Raw genomic sequence first — 16,376 nt, 5'->3', positions numbered from 1 at the left:
CCACACTCGACATGGACCAGAGGAAGCAAAGGAAAGAGCTGTCTCAAGAGATCAGAAAGAAAATTATAGACAAGCATGTTAAAGGTAAAGGCTATAAGACCATCTCCAAGCAACTAGATGTTCCTGTGAGTACAGTTGCACATATTATTCATAAGTTTAAGATCCATGGGACTGTAGCCAACCTCCCTGGACGTGGCCGCAGGAGGAAAATTGATGACAAATCTAAGAGACGGATAATCCGAATGGTAACAAAAGAGCCTAGAAAGACTTCTAAAGAGATTCAAGGTGAACTTCATGCTCAAGGAACATCAGTGTCAGATCGCACCATCCGTCGTTGTTTGAGCCAAAGTGGACTACATGGGAGACGACCAAGGAGGACACCATTGTTGAAAACGAATCATAAAAAAGCAAGACTGGAATATGCCAAACTACATGTTGACAAGCCACAAAGCTTCTGGGAGAATGTCCTGTGGACAGATGAGACAAAAATCGAAGTTTTTGCCAAGGCACATCAGCTGTATGTTCACAGACGAAAAAATGAAGCATATCAAGAAAAGAACACTGTCCCTACTGTGAAACATGGAGGAGGCTCTGTTATGTTCTGGGGCTGCTTTGCTGCGTCTGGCACAGGGTGTCTTGAATCTGTGCAGGGTACAATGAAATCTCAAGACTATCAAGGAATTCTAGAGAGAAATGTACTAGCCAGTGTCAGAAAGCTTGGTCTCAGTCGCAGGTCATGGGTCTTGCAACAGGACAATGACCCAAAACACACCGCTAAAAACACCCAAGAATGGCTAAGAGGAAAAAATTGGACTATTCTAAAGTGGCCTTCTATGAGCCCTGACCTCAATCCTATTGAGCATCTTTGGAAGGAGCTGAAACATGCAGTCTGGAAAAGGCACCCTTCAAACCGGACACAACTGGAGCAGTTTGCTCATGAGGAGTGGGCCAAAATACCTGCTGAGAGGTGCAGATGTCTCATTGACAGTTACAGGAAGCGTTTGATTGCAGTGATTGCCTCAAAAGGTTGCGCAACAAAATATTAAGTTAGGGGTACCATCATTTTTGTCCATGCCTGTTTCATGAGTTTATTTTTTTACATAATTCTGTTGAAGCATGGTTGAAAAACAATGTCTGACTTTCATTGGTTAACATTTATAGAATTTTAATTTATTATTACTTTTGTCAGATTAAAGTTATTTCTGTGACCATTGTGACTTTTTCTTTCATTGACCAAAGGGTACCAACAATTTTGTCCACGTCTGTATATATTATTTGCAGTTCAGGCCCGCAGTTATATGTTCTAAAGCCTTTTTTTTTTGTTGTGTATTAGTGGGGGTAAAAAAAAGGGGCTTATTAGCCGTTGTGTGGTGAAGTGAGAAAATTACAGCCCTTTTTAGGGTGTAAAAGTGGCAAAAAAATATATATATTTTGCCGTTCACAGCCGCAGTTATATGTTCAAATGGTTTTTTTTGCCGTGTATTAGTGGGGAAAAAGAAAAAGGGCTTATTAGCCATTGTGTGGTGATGTGAGGAAATAAAAGCCCTTTTTGGCGTGTATTAGTGGCAAAAAAAAACTTTATTTGCTGTTCACCACCGTAGTTATATGTTCTAAAGGCTTTTTTTGTTGTGTATTAGTGGGGGTAAAAAGAGAGGCTTATTAGCCGTTGTGTGGTGAAGTAAGAAAATTACAGCCCTTTTTGGCGTGTATTAGCGGAAAAAAAAACGTTATTTGCCGTTTACGGCCGCAGTTATATGTTCTAAAGCCTTATTTTGGCGTGTATTAGTTGGGGGAGGGACTTATTAGCCGTTGTGTAGTGAAGTGAGAAAATTACAGCCCTTTTTGGCATGTATTAATTTCCTTTTTATTTACTTATTTAATCTAACAGTATGTCAGACAGAGAAGTGCCAGGCTCTGCACAGGGGAGGGGCACAGGCCTAAATGTTTCTGGCGCAGGCAGTGGGGACGGTGGGTTCGTCAGACACAACCCTTAGTTGGCATGGCCCGGGAGCAGACCCTGTGCCCTCACCTGTCCTCAACCTGCCTCTATCCTTTTTTGTTCTCTCAGCCAGAGAAGTACTATATGACGTGGGCTCAACTCCACCTTACAGAGTGAATGAGCTACTAGAGGACAGTCAGCAGCTACTGCCCAGCCAAGATCCGGAGGAGACATCCGCCGCTTCATCTGGTAGGTGGGCAAGTAGTGATGAAGAGAGTGGCATGGGAGCTGGTGTTTTGGGCAGTCAGGCTCCTGGCTCTGAGAACATTGAGGAGGACATCAGTGACGTGCAGACACTACTCGATGATGATGTAGCCAATCACAATTGGGAGCCGGGTGACGTAGGGGCTTCATCATCATCGGGGGAAGAGGGTGGCAGCTTGCACGTGAGGCAGTGGCAGAACCAACAAGTCGGTAGCGTGGCCGGGAGTCAGCAGGGTGGCAGCAGTGGGAGGTCGGGAGCCAAATGTGCCCAGGGTAGACCACCTGCTTTGCAGGAGCCTACCGGCCAGGAAAGTAGTGGTGCAGGGGTTCACGGAGGAAGTGGCGGTAGCAGTCAGTTAATACGGAGTGTTGGGGGTAAAATCACCTACTCGGCGGTGTGGCAGTTTTTTTTTAAGCTGCCGTGGAAGGTGAACATGGCCATTTGTCGAATCTGTGGGCAGAAGGTGAAGCATGGCCTTCCTCCTGGTAGTCGGTCATTCCGTCAGCAATTGATCACCGAAGCGATTGCCAAGAGACAACAGTATGCGTGCACTCATCCAACGGTGCAGAAGCTGAACGTGCTCCTGGCCAAGTTGCTGGTACTGCAGTCTCTCCCTTTCCAAGTGGTGGACTCTGCACCTTTCAGAGAACTGATGGCTTGTGCTGAGCCAAGGTGGAGAGTCCCAAGCCATAATTTCTTTGCCAAAAAGGCAGTACCAGCTCTGCACACATATGTAGAACAGAAGGTGGGTCAGTCCTTGAGCCTGTCGGTGTCTGCCAAAGTACACGGCAGCGCCGACGTGTGGAGCTGTAACTACGGTCAAGGACAATATATGTTTTTAAGGCCCACTGGGTAAATGTGGTTCCTGCCCAGCCAAACCAGCAACTTGGCCAGGTGACGTCGCTTCCGCCTCCACGTTCTCACGGTCCTGCGACAATGTCCGCCTCTGTCTCCTCATCCTCCACCTTGTCTTCAATTTCCACTGCAGGGACAATTGACAATGCCCCACCAGCATACCACATGTGCAGAGCACAGCGGTGTCACGCTGTTCTGCACCTTGTTTGCCTGGGCGAACTGAGTCCACACAGGGGAGGAATTGCTCCTCGTCCTTTATCAAGAAATCAAATCCTGGCTTTCTCCACGATAACTCAAAATTGGAACCATGGTGACCGACAATGGAAAAAACTTGGTGTCGGAGCTGCGTCAAGCAGGGCTGAGCCATGCTCCCTGCATTGCGCACATGTTCAATCTGGTTGTCAAGTGTTTCCTGAAGTCTTCTACCCATTTGCAAGACATCCTAAAAATGGCCAGGAAACTTTGCATGCACTTCACCCACTCGTACACCGCCAAGCACACCCTTCTTGAGCTACAGCGGCAGAACGGCAACCCCCAACATTGGCTGATATGTGACGTTTCCACCCGTTGGAATTCCACCCTCCATATTTTGGACCGACTGTACGAACAGAGAAAAGCCATAAATTATTTCTTGATGATACAGGCAGACAGAGGTACTCCCCTGTGTAACTTCAATGTTAGCCAGTGGCAGCTCATGCATGACACCTGCTGTTTGGTCATGCCCTTTGAGAAGGCAACTTTATTTGTCAGTCGCCAGGACTACAGGATGAACAACGTCATTCTACTGATTCATATCCTGGAAAATTCACAGTAGAAAAGTCACTAGTATACGTATCTGTAATCTTGCGCTGCAGGTTTTCAATGCGATGTGGGAAGATCACAGAAGCAAGTAAATCAAGAAAGTGGAAAACCACGCTGCTTGATACACCTCCTCCCTTCTTGGTACGGGTTACAAAAGGCACAGACGGGAAAAGATTTGCAAGGGGCATACCCGAGGATCCCTCCTCTCTCCAACACTCCTGTGGGTAATTAAAGGTTGCAACAATAGTGAAGCCCAGACTGCCACCGTCACGTGCAAAGATTTATTGTACTTACAACAGTATCTCTGATAAAACGCATAAAACAATGGTATGCACACTTCGGTATCGAAGTGTGCATACCATTGCTTTATGTGTTTTATCAGAGATACTGTTGTAAGTACAATAAATCTTTGCACGTGACGGTGGCAGTCTGGGCTTCACTATTTTATGCGTTTTATTAGAGATGCTGTTGTAAGTACAATAAATCTTTGCACGTGACGGTGGCAGTCTGAGCTTCACTATTGTCGCGACCTTTAATTACCCACAGGAGTGTTGGAGAGAGGAGGGATCCTTAGGTATACCCCTTGCAAATCCTTCCCCGTGCCTTTTGTAGCCCGTACCAAGAAGGGAGGAGGTGTATCAAGCAATGCGGTTTTCCACTTTCTTGATTTACATATATCCTGGAAAAGATGCTGGTAAATATGGCTGATCATGGGGATAAGAGACGTGGCACCTACAAACCGGATTCCAAAAAAGTTGGGACACTATACAAATCGTGAATAAAAACTGAATGCAATGATGTGGAGGTGCTAACTTCTAATATTTTATTCAGAATAGAACATAAATAACGGAACAAAAGTTTAAACTGAGAAAATGTACCATTTTAAGGGAAAAATATGTTAAATCAGAATTTCATGGTGTCAACAAATCCCCAAAAAGTTGGGACAAGGCCATTTTCACCACTGTGTGGCATCTTCCCTTCTTCTTACAACACTCAACAGACGTCTGGGGACCGAGGAGACCAGTTTCTCAAGTTTAGAAATAGGAATGCTCTCCCATTCTTGTCTAATACAGGCCTCTAACTGTTCAATCCTCTTGGGCCTTCTTTGTTGCACCTTCCTCTTTATGATGCACCAAATGTTCTCTATAGGTGAAAGATCTGGACTGCAGACTGGCCATTTCAGTACCCGGATCCTTCTCCTACGCAGCCATGATGTTGTGATTGATGCAGAATGTGGTCTGGCATTATCTTGTTGAAAAATGCAGGGTCTTCCCTGAAAGAGATGATGTCTGGATGGGAGCATATGTTGTTCTAGAACCTGAATATATTTTTCTGCATTGATGGTGCCTTTCCAGACATGCAAGCTGCCCATGCCACACGCACTCATGCAACCCCATACCATCAGAGATGCAGGCTTCTGAACTGAGCGTTGATAACAACTTGGGTTGTCCTTGTCCTCTTTGGTCCGGATGACATGGCGTCCCAGATTTCCAAAAAGAACTTCGAATCGTGACTCGTCTGACCACAGAACAGTCTTCCATTTTGCCACACTCCATTTTAAATGATCCCTGGCCCAGTGAAAACGCCTGAGCTTGTGGATCTTGCTTAGAAATGGCTTCTTCTTTGCACTGTAGAGTTTCAGCTGGCAACGGCAGATGGCACGGTGGATTGTGTTCACTGACAATGGTTTCTGGAAGTATTCCTGAGCCCATTCTGTGATTTCCTTTACAGTAGCATTCCTGTTTGTGGTGCAGTGTCGTTTAAGGGCCCGGAGATCACGGGCATCCAGTATGGTTTTACGGCCTTGACCCTTACGCACAGAGATTGTTCCAGATTCTCTGAATCTTCGGATGATGTTATGCACAGTTGATGATGATAGATGCAAAGTCTTTGCAATTTTTCGCTGGGTAACACCTTTCTGATATTGCTCCACTATCTTTCTGCGCAACATTGTGGGAATTGGTGATCCTCTACCCATCTTGGCTTCTGAGAGACACTGCCACTCTGAGAAGCTCTTTTTATACCCAATCATATTGCCAATTTACCTAATTAGTGTTAATTGGTCTTCCAGCTCTTCGTTATGCTCAAATTTACTTTTTCCAGGCTCTTATTGCCACTTGTCCCAACTTTTTGAGGATTTGTTGTCACCGTGAAAATTTGAATCAACGTATTTTTCCTTTAAAATTATACATTTACTCGGATTAAACGTTTGATCTGTCATCTTCGTTCTATTACAAATAAAATATTGACATTTGCCATCTCCACATCATTGCATTCAGTTTTTATTCACAATTTGTTTAGTGTCCCAACTTTTTTGGAATCCGGTTTGTACATCTCACGGCTACATAGTAAAGAAACTACTCACCAGCAGCTATAAAGCAGACCCTGAACCAGCAGGTGGTGGCATACTTGGAGTGCACCCTGACGATCTTCAGCTGTCATTGAAGATCCGCTGGACTACTGGGCAGCCAAACTGGATTTGTAGCCGCAACTGGCCTAGTTTGCCCTGGAAAAGCTGTCCTCCCCGGCCAGTAGTGTGGCATCAGAGTGGGTGTTTAGTGTGGTGGGGGCCATAGTTACAACAAGGAGAACTCGCCTGTCCACCCAAAAATCAGTAGTACCAAATGTGTTTTGGAGCAACAAGCTCCTTTTTCAGTGGGTCCTACCACCTCCTAGGAGAGGCTAAAGAAGGAGCTTGTCGCTCCGAAACGCGTTTGGTACTACTGTAATCCAGAAAGACCTCCGGCACAACTGTTATATGCCACTTGACCCAGCAGTGTGATTTCTGAACCCTTACAAGACCGAAGCTTCACAAGCCACAGCATGCTATATATCGGAGATCGGATACAGAGTGACCACATGGGACGCCATGTGTGACGCCGAATAAGGGCAGACACCAGCTGCGATAAGGGGAGTCGGACGGTTCTATTTATAAGTAGAATACGGCTCAACTGCAAGGCGCTTTCCGGATTAATCAACAATGTGGTAGCATTTCATCATTAACTATAGAGAGTGGTAGACAATGTATACAATATAGCAATTAAATAGATCAAGCTGCTATTTGTACTGCCACCTATATCGAATAAGATACCTTATATCTGTACAATATGAATTGTGAACATTGATCAACTATATTTGGATGAAATTGTTCAATCAACTTTTATATATACTAATTTGCAAATGGGATTGGACTATTTTTATTTTTCTTATTAACAATGATGGATATGTATTTTTATTTTTATTTACAATCACGGATATTGATTCTTTCATACTAATCATGAACATTGATTCATGAACTGTTCGGACCCCAATGACTCTATAATCATGATAATTGATTAGGGGGATAAAGGGAACCATGAAATATTGACATAATTGTGAGATATTGATTTTCTTTGGGAAGGGCATTTTACTGTGTGAAATAGAAATAATAGTGGTTATAATAAGCCTCTCTACCTCTGAATCCAGTAGTTGTGTGGATATTGCATGGGATGGGTTCCTATCCTTCTCAGTCACACCATCTACACTGAGTTGGACAGGAAAATCACCACATCCAGCCATTTATGTGAGATTTGGTCTCCAAGTACAAAGGGGACATTTTATAGAGGAAGAAGAATAGGAGTAATAACGGTATCTTTTGAATTGTATAACAGTTTAAATATTCCCTAGGGTGGGTTCCAGCCCTCTTCAGTCACAGAGACAATTGCAACATATACCACTGTTGCTGAAGTGGACGGGAGAATAGCATTTCATATGTTAGTTTTAAAAGGAAATTTTTTATATTATTTTTTCATTATCATATTTTTATTATTATTATTTTTCTGAGATATATATTTTATATATTTTTATGTTTATATATATCTGAATGTAATAAACAAACGTTCTTTGTACAGTTCCCGGTGACTGAGTGCCTGTTAATCTAATTTACTTATATTTAATACATTTATGGACATTGGGGTAGTCCACTAACAGTGCACCTAAGTCCAGAGACCAAACAGGAGAGCCACTATATACACATTCATTTCTCTACCTCCACACTATGTCTCCTTGCCACTCTGTGGTCTCCTGATGCTGCTGCCATCTCCACACTATGTCTCCTTGCCACTCTGTAGTCTCCTGATGCTGCTGCCACCTCCACACTATGTCACCTTGCCACTTTGTGGTCTCCTGATGCTGCTGCCACCTCAACACTATGTCACCTTGCCACTCTGTGGCCTCCTCATGCTGCTGCTGCCACCTCCACACTCTATCATTGTGCCACTCTGTGATCTCCTGATGCTGCTGCCACCTCCACACTATGTCACCTTGCCACTCTGTGGTCTCCTGATGCTGCTGTCACCTCCACACTATGTCACCCTGATGATACTGCCACCTCCACACTATGTCATTGGGCCACTCTGTGGACTTCTCATACTGTCCCCACCCTCCCCACTTCATGACTGGGCCACTATTTTGCCTTTTTGGCTTTAGTTGACATCATCATTTATTTGACCCTTCTTCTCATCTGTCAGAAGGAAGGAAAAATTAGACACACAACAGATCCTGTCTGTGTAGCAGCTGTAAGGCCTGTATGGTCCCATCAGAATTGGCTTATGATTTTGTAGCCAAAAGCAGGAGTGCGTACAAAACACAGAAGACATGCAAATATTCCATTCACGTGTCACGTGTTTTGTATTCAATCCTGTTTTTTTTGTTGGGCATTAGCAATACTGATGGATTACTGACCAAATAATGACCCAGTGAAGGTGGATGCTCAACAGACAGGATCCTTTTTTGGGGGGTTATTGATTTGACGGATCAGAGGAAGGGCAAAATAATCAGTGACGTCAACACAAACTTACTGCTGACACCCTCTCCACTCTGTCAGGGGGGCTCTATTTGTATAACCGTTTAATAGAACAGGTTCTGTAGACATCTATGTGGAATTAGCGGACGACGGTGTAAAAGAAGATGTGCGCTCTTTCACGCTATAGTAGGATCTTGGGCCTCTGCACTGTTCTTTATACCAGACCCGAGTTCACACTTGAGTTATTTGGTGAGTTTTGGCCCTGTAACTGCCCAAAGAAGTGAAGTGTGCAGTGATTCTAAGAGCGAAGCCTGTCATCTGCGTGTCATACTGACTCACAGTATTGTTTCACTACCACAGCAGACTCACTATGCGTGTTTCTGCAAGGCACAGTGTTCTACTCCACTATACAGGATCTCTGCAGCCAGGAAATAGCTGTTTTTTAACGCAATTCACAATGAATTAATTCGGATTGAATCAAATCTTTTTGGAAAATTCGGCAAACCAACTAAATCTAATTTTCGAGAAATTTGCTCATCTCTAGACATTAACCAATAATTGCTGTACACTGTGCACAACAATAGCTGCAAAACAAGATTCAGGGCCTGGTTGGTAAAGGGCACGTCATAGGTCATAAACTGTAACAGAAAGAAAAACACTCTTGTAAAATGTCTACAAATCAGTCCTTGCTGCTACATATCAGCACTGCTTTGTTCATTTTAAGTAGCAGAAGAAAGCAGCCGATAAGTTATCTAAAGGCAATCTACACTACATAGCTATGCCTGATACTCCCCCAACTCCACGCCAAAAAAGGAAAGTCTGGAAAAAGATCCCAAATAAAAAAAAAAAAAAATATGACAACAAATGTGAGGTTTTGGTCTTCATTTGGCAGAACATAGCAATTAAAAAGTTCTCCAGGCTTTTCTAAATATCCAGCAGTTTTCTGACCTGTAGAGGCAAGGTGTGCTCAGTACTTTCCCTTCTGTCATGCCACTAGAGTGGCTGCAGGCTCTTCCTCTCAGGTCCTGGCTGAATCTGTTCCTTAGTCTTCCTGTTGAGCTGTACAGGAAGACTCAGTAAAACATTGGATCGGGACCTGAGCGGAAGAGCCTATAGCCAGTTCAGGCAGTCACATGCTCACAATAGAGACAACAGAATCAGAGGGGTAGGTACTGAGGAAACCATCTTGACTCCACAGGTCAGAAGGCTGCCAGAAAAGTATGGAGGACCCCTTTAAGTTACCATCCCAAATGAAGGAACATACCATGCTATTTCCCTTCAGGCACAACTGACACCAGTTTATCACGACCACAATAAATTTTTTTGTAAACTGTATATTTTTGTGTGGCAGAAAACCCCTACAAACACAAGGAAAATACACAAAGTCCACCCAGAAGTTGAGCTTTCTTAGATTCAAACAGAACCCCAGTGCTGCAAGACCATAGTGCTAACCACTGAGCCATCATGCTGCCCACCGTTCTGAATTACATCGCTGCCTCTTTGAAAGATCAGAGATATAGCTAGTTAGGTCTATGACAACGTTCATTTTTAATTTTTCTGGACAACGTACAGCGAATATTTTTTACAGACATATTAGAAAATTAATTTTATTTGGGAGAAAAGTTGCCTATGTTTACGGGCTGTCGAGGAATTTTACGAATTAATGGCAACCCTGCTCCAACCGTGAGAGGGGAGCTGTGACTATTGTATGACAACCTTATGTTGGAAGGAAAATAACATGCAAATTAGCTCATACCAGCCAAAGCAGACACCCTGACTGGTATGAGCTAATTTGCATACTTTTTTCTATGAAACACTGCCTGAAAAATAAGTCTCCATGTTATCTCTGTGTCTTTTCAATGAGAAACAGTAACCAGCTGAATGGTTCCCTTGAGATCAGTCACTTAGGGGAATCTCCCATAGATACTGCTTTTATCCTATTTGCTGCCTTAGGGTAGGTTCACATGGATTTTTTAAGGCAGATTTTCCCACAGTTTTTCAGCCAAGGCCAGAAGTAGATTCAGCAGGAAGAAGAAGTACAAGTCTTTCCTTTATATTTCCCATTCCTTTTGGAATCAATGTTTCTGGATTTGGCTGAAAACCTGCAGGAAAATCTGCCTCAAAACCTCCTCCAAAAAACTTTGTGTGAACCTACCCTAAAGGAGTATGGCCGTAGGTTTAGGTTTCTGCATGACGTTTTACAAACCAAAATCGGGAGTAGATAAAAAAAGGCTTCTCAAAAACTGCATCTAGAAACCTGAATGTGTAGCCGTACCCTAAGCTAAAAAGTAAAATGGAGAAATACAGGGATGGGTTGTACATATGGCAAAATTTTGTTAGCCTATCCCTTAAAGAGGTAGGCAAATTTCTTACTTATGGTGCCCCCCTGGCTGTTGCGAATGCTATAATCATATGAATTTGATTATATTTAATACCAGCGTGCATTTTAGGTCACCATTACTGCAGAAATTTGTAAATATTATCTCAACCAAATTGTATTTTATCAATAATAATATCAATACTAAACTGAAGTCACCAAAAGTGGTCTGATGGTAGGTCATGGCAAGCAATTAAAGGGGTTGCACCGAGTGTTGATGTTCTGACCCCTGTCCACAGGATAGGGGATATCTAACTGATCACTGGGAGTCTGACTGCTGGGACCCCCACTCATCCCAAGAATGGTGGATCCCTTTCCCCTGATATGATGAAGCAACAGGTTGGGATTGGACATTAACACTCCAATTCTTCTCTATGGGACTGCCGGAGATAGTCGAGTAAAGCCGTCACCTATTTCTGGCGGTCCCATAGAGAATGAATGGAGTAGAACACTCTTGACCTGCCGCTCCATAAGATTGTGGGAATGGGTCCCCAATTCTCTGGATAGGCCAGACCGCAAAATACATATGGTCATGTAAATGCACCCTAATACAGTACCAGCAAATGTGATGTTCGCTTTGCATATATTTTCTGGGTGGCAATTGACCTGTTGTATGGTTTTAGAAACTGCAATATGCCAATTGTTTCTGTGCGGATTTCAGTAATACATACAGATTTTATTGCTGATTTGATGCAGAAACACAGAGAAATCCACACAGAAATTCTGTTTGAAAACCTGCACTTTTTTTTACTATTTTTTTTTCATACATGAAATATTTTGCAAATGGGAAAAGGAGAAACCTTAAGTGAAGAGCAAATTGAAACCACCAGAGGGAGCCAAGCCGAGCAATGGTACATTAGTAAAATAAGAAGTGCACATCTTTCTTATAATACATGTAATTTATATCCATACTGTAACAGCATGAATTAATATTACAGTTAGGCTTGAGCGAATTAAGCTTCAGATTATAGATCTGTAGCATTAAAATGTATTGGCTCCATGTAGGCAAAATTAGTATTGCCTGAAGTCGCTTAAGACTTTGGTGAATTACTTCGATATTCCTATCTGCGTCTTTAAAAACATTTTAAAATAGGAATCTGAAGTCGGCTTTGGTACCAAGGTACAAGCCAGTACCAAAGCCCACTTGGGCTTCCTATTTTAAAATGTTTTTAAAGAGTAAATAAACATTTGCATACATTTTTGTTAACCTGTGCCTATTTTTAATTTTTTTTGTAATATAGTTTATTAATGTTTTTTGTATCTTTATTACTCTTTTCCCACCCTTAGGGCTTGTTCACATGAACGTATGTGTTCCGTTTCCGTATTGCGGACCGCATATGCGGATCCGCAATACACGGACACCGTTCCGTGTGAATTCAGCACCACGGATGTGGACCCATTCACTTCAATCGGTCCGCAAATCCAGACATGCGGAACGGAAGAACGGAACGCTACGGAAGCACTATGGATAGGAATACCGAAGTATGGAGTACGAAGTTAACATTTTTATGAATAGGACCACAGGGCAGAGAGTGCAGGCAGGAGTGCATATTGCTGCTCCTGCCTGTGCCCCCCAGAAGATTACTAAATGCTGGCATAGCACATTGGTACAGAGTCTACAGTTTATGAATGGGGCCGCAGCACCGCAATGAGTGCCAGCAGGAGCGCATATTGCTGCCCCATGGAGGCTTACTAACTCCTGGCATAGCACATGGGTACCCATGTACTATATCTAGATGAGCTGAGCGCAACGGGCTCCTGTCTGTGCCTGCGTTCCTAAACTAAGAGAACTGCATGTCAGCTCTTAGCTTAGTGCAGCAAGCAGAAGCAGGAGCCTGCTCCGCTCAGCTAAACCTGGTAGTACAGGGTACCCATGTGCTATGCCAGGAGTTAGTAAGCCTCCAGCGGGAAGCAATATGCGTTCCTGCCGGCACTCATTGCGGTGCTGCGGCCCCATTCATAAACTGTAGACTCCGTACACTGCTGAGCAGTCAGCGGTATACAGAGAGGTAGATTTTAAGCGCACAGTGAATGGTGCACTTTAGGGAGGGAAAAGTGTAATAAAAATACTAAATACATTAATAAACTACACTGCCTGATCAAAAAAAAAAGTCACCACCAAAATAAAAAAAAGGTCACACACTATAATATTTAATTGGAACGCCTTTAGCTTTGATTACGGCACGCATTTGCTGTGGCATTGTTTCGATAAGCTTCTGCAGTGTCACAAGATTTATTTCCATCCAGTGTTGCATTCATTTTTCACCAAGATCTTGCATTCATGATGGTAGAGTCTGACTAGTGCGCAAAGCCTTCTCCAGCGCATCCCAAAGAATCTCAATGGGGTTAAGGTCTGGACTCTGTGGTGGCCAATCCATGTGTGGAAATGATGTCTCATGCTCCCTGAACCACTCTTTCACAATTTGAGCCCGATGAATCCTGGCATTGTCATCTTGGAATATGCCTGTGCCATCAGGGAAGAATAAATCCACTGATGGAATAACCTGGTCATTCAGTATGTTCAGGTAGTCAGCTGACCTCACTCTTGGAGCACATACTGTTGCTGAACCTAGACCTGACCAACTGCAGCAACCCCAGATCATAGCACTGCCCCCACAGGCTTGTACAGTAGGCACTAGGCATGATGGGTGCATCACTTCATATGCCTCTCTTCTTACCCTGATGCGCCCATCACTCTGGAACAGGATAAATTTGGACTCATCAGACCACATGACCTTCTTCCATTTCTCCAGAGTCCAATCTTTATGCTCCCTAGCAAATTGAAGCCTTTTTTTCGGGTTTGCCTCACTGATTAGTGGTTTTCTTACGGCTACACAACTGTTCAGTCCCAATCCCTTGAGTTCCCTTCGCATTGTGCATGTAGAAATGCTCTTACGTTAACTATTAAACATAGCCCTAAGATCTACTGTTGTTTTTCTTCAATTTGATTTCACCAAATGCTTAAGTGATCGCTGATCACGATCATTCAGGATTTTTTTCACGCCACATTTCTTCCTCGAATACGATGGGTCCCCACTATCCTTCCAGTTTTTTATAATGCGTTGGACAGTTATTAACCCAATTTTTGTAGTTTCTGCAATCTCCTTAGATGTTTTCTCTACTTGATGCATGCCAATGATTTGACCCTTCTCAAACAGACTGACATCTTTTCCACGACCACGAGATGCGTCTTTCGAGATGGTTGTTTAAGAAATGAGAAGCAACTCATTGCACCAGTTGGGGTTAAATAACTTGTTGCCAGCTGAAAGATAATCGCCCATGCAGTAATTATCCAATAGGAGACTCATAACTATTCTCTTAGTTAAATCCAGGTGGCGAATTTTTTTTTTGGACAGGCAGTGTATATTACAAAAAGTGTTATTAGGGCATTAGGGACAGGTTAACAAAAATGTATACAAAAGTTTAGTTACTCTTTAAAGACGCTGATAGGAATACCAAAGTAACTCAACAAAGTCTCGAATGATGCCTACGCGGAGCCAATACATTTTAATGTTGTACGGAAACAGCATTAAATACGAAGTTCTTTAACAAATCGACTTCGGATCTCTGATCCAAAGCTCGATTCGCTGAAGCCTAATTACAATCCAATAAACATTTGTATATACACACTTGAATAACTGTACTATACAATGAAACATATGCTCTACATACTGTACATTCAGAATCAAATAAACATATACATATAGATCATAATATTTTAATGAAAACACAATTTTATCTTTCCATATTTTGTGGTGGAAGAGGAATGGGACCAGACCTATGGACCACTTCCTCTAAGGCCACTTCCACATTGCCATCCAGCCTCTAACCCCATTAACCATAATGGGGCCCGGCGGAGATTCATATACTCATATATTCCTTTTAGTCCATATACAGAGCAGCCAACAGCCTGTACAGCATTATATGGAGGTCATACTGTTCTGTACTAAAGGTTCTTTTACATGAGCCAATGATTGGGGCAATTATCAGAAAGGAGAATTACTAGGAAGACTGGTTCCTGATAATTGCTCTGTGTAAAGCTGCTGCCAATCACCTGATGAATGAGCAAATAAATGAGCATTGTTCATGTGGTCACCTAAATCATAATTTCTGAGCAGCAACTATGAATGGTGCGAGAATTTAGTGAGAAATACAGCAAAAATGTTGTCATATTTTCAAAACAATGCAACAAGAATGCATACAAAGTGCCATGTGTGAATATACCCTTATGAGCTGAGGATTCTGCTGTAGATCCCAATAAGAGTAGGACACTATTATCCACCCAAGTACTACTACTATATAAACACACCTAATAAGAATAATAAATCAGTCAACAGCAGCTTGTTGACAGTTTTCACATACTGACTAGTACTTTTTACCCCACTTAAAGGAAAAAACAGATGAGCTGAAAAATATGTGAAAACTGCAAGAAAAGTATTGGTGATAACATATAAAGATGCTAAATTTGAAAATGCCTGATACCTGAAGCTGATGAAAAACTTGCAAATGAGCCACTCTGAGGACTTCCTGATGATCCAGTGTGTGGAGCTATGATTTCCAGCTCGTCAAAAGCCTCCTGAGTGCCATTGCTGAATTCTGAGGTTTGGGATCTTTTCTCAATCTCATCCATACTACTAGACTCTGGAAACAATGGAGAAGGTATGGAAATTAGCTTGACTGATACAAATAATGTATGGTTTCATATTGCCAGGTTACCTGTATCATTTTATAGCATTGTCATGATGGTGCTAAGGATCATTGCTCAAGAAAGAAATTATAACAGCCTTTTCTTTTTCCAAGTATTTTACAAACTCCTGGAAGTACATTATATTTATAGGAGTATTCTGACAATACCAAGTTATCGACTGGATAGTGGATCACTGCTAGATCTGTGGAAGTCTGACTCCTGGGACCCCATCAATCATGAGAAGTGGGTCTCGAGCCCCTTGTTTGCATGGAACAATAGTCGAACATGCGCAATGCCACTCCATTTACTGTCTACGGAACTGCTGGAGATAGCCACACACTGTACTCTGATATCTTTGATAGTATCATAGACTTTGAATGAAGTGGTATTGTGCAGGCTCAACCCCAAACAGTGGAATATGGACCCCCGTTCTCATGATTAGTGGGTGCCCCAGTGGTTGGACTCCCACCAGTTGTCACTATCCAGTGGGTAGGGGATAACTTAAGAACATTGTAGTACTTAAAGGGGTTGCGTCACTTCAGTAAATTGCATTTATCATGTAGAGAAAGTTAATACAAGCCACTTACTAATGTATTGTTATTCATTTTTCCATCACATTTTACACTGCTTGCTTCCATGGTTACAACCACCCTGTAATCCATCAGCGGT

The 16,376-nt window shown here is 42.7% G+C and overlaps 1 protein-coding gene across 2 annotated transcripts in view; it reads right to left on the bottom strand.

Moving 5' to 3' along the window:
* The window catches only part of LOC122925946, a 405,237-nt gene that overhangs the window by 210,974 nt on the left and 177,887 nt on the right, over positions 1-16,376 (bottom strand). For both annotated transcript variants that reach the window (XM_044277293.1, XM_044277294.1), the window contains exon 6: positions 15,503-15,661. In XM_044277293.1, the coding sequence (XP_044133228.1) occupies positions 15,503-15,661 (159 nt within the window). The remainder of the gene's footprint in view (positions 1-15,502; positions 15,662-16,376) is intronic.

This window comes from Bufo gargarizans, chromosome 2 (assembly GCF_014858855.1).
Source record: "Bufo gargarizans isolate SCDJY-AF-19 chromosome 2, ASM1485885v1, whole genome shotgun sequence".
NCBI classification, from domain to species: Eukaryota; Metazoa; Chordata; class Amphibia; order Anura; family Bufonidae; genus Bufo; species Bufo gargarizans.
This window is presented reverse-complemented; position numbering and strand designations above follow the sequence as displayed.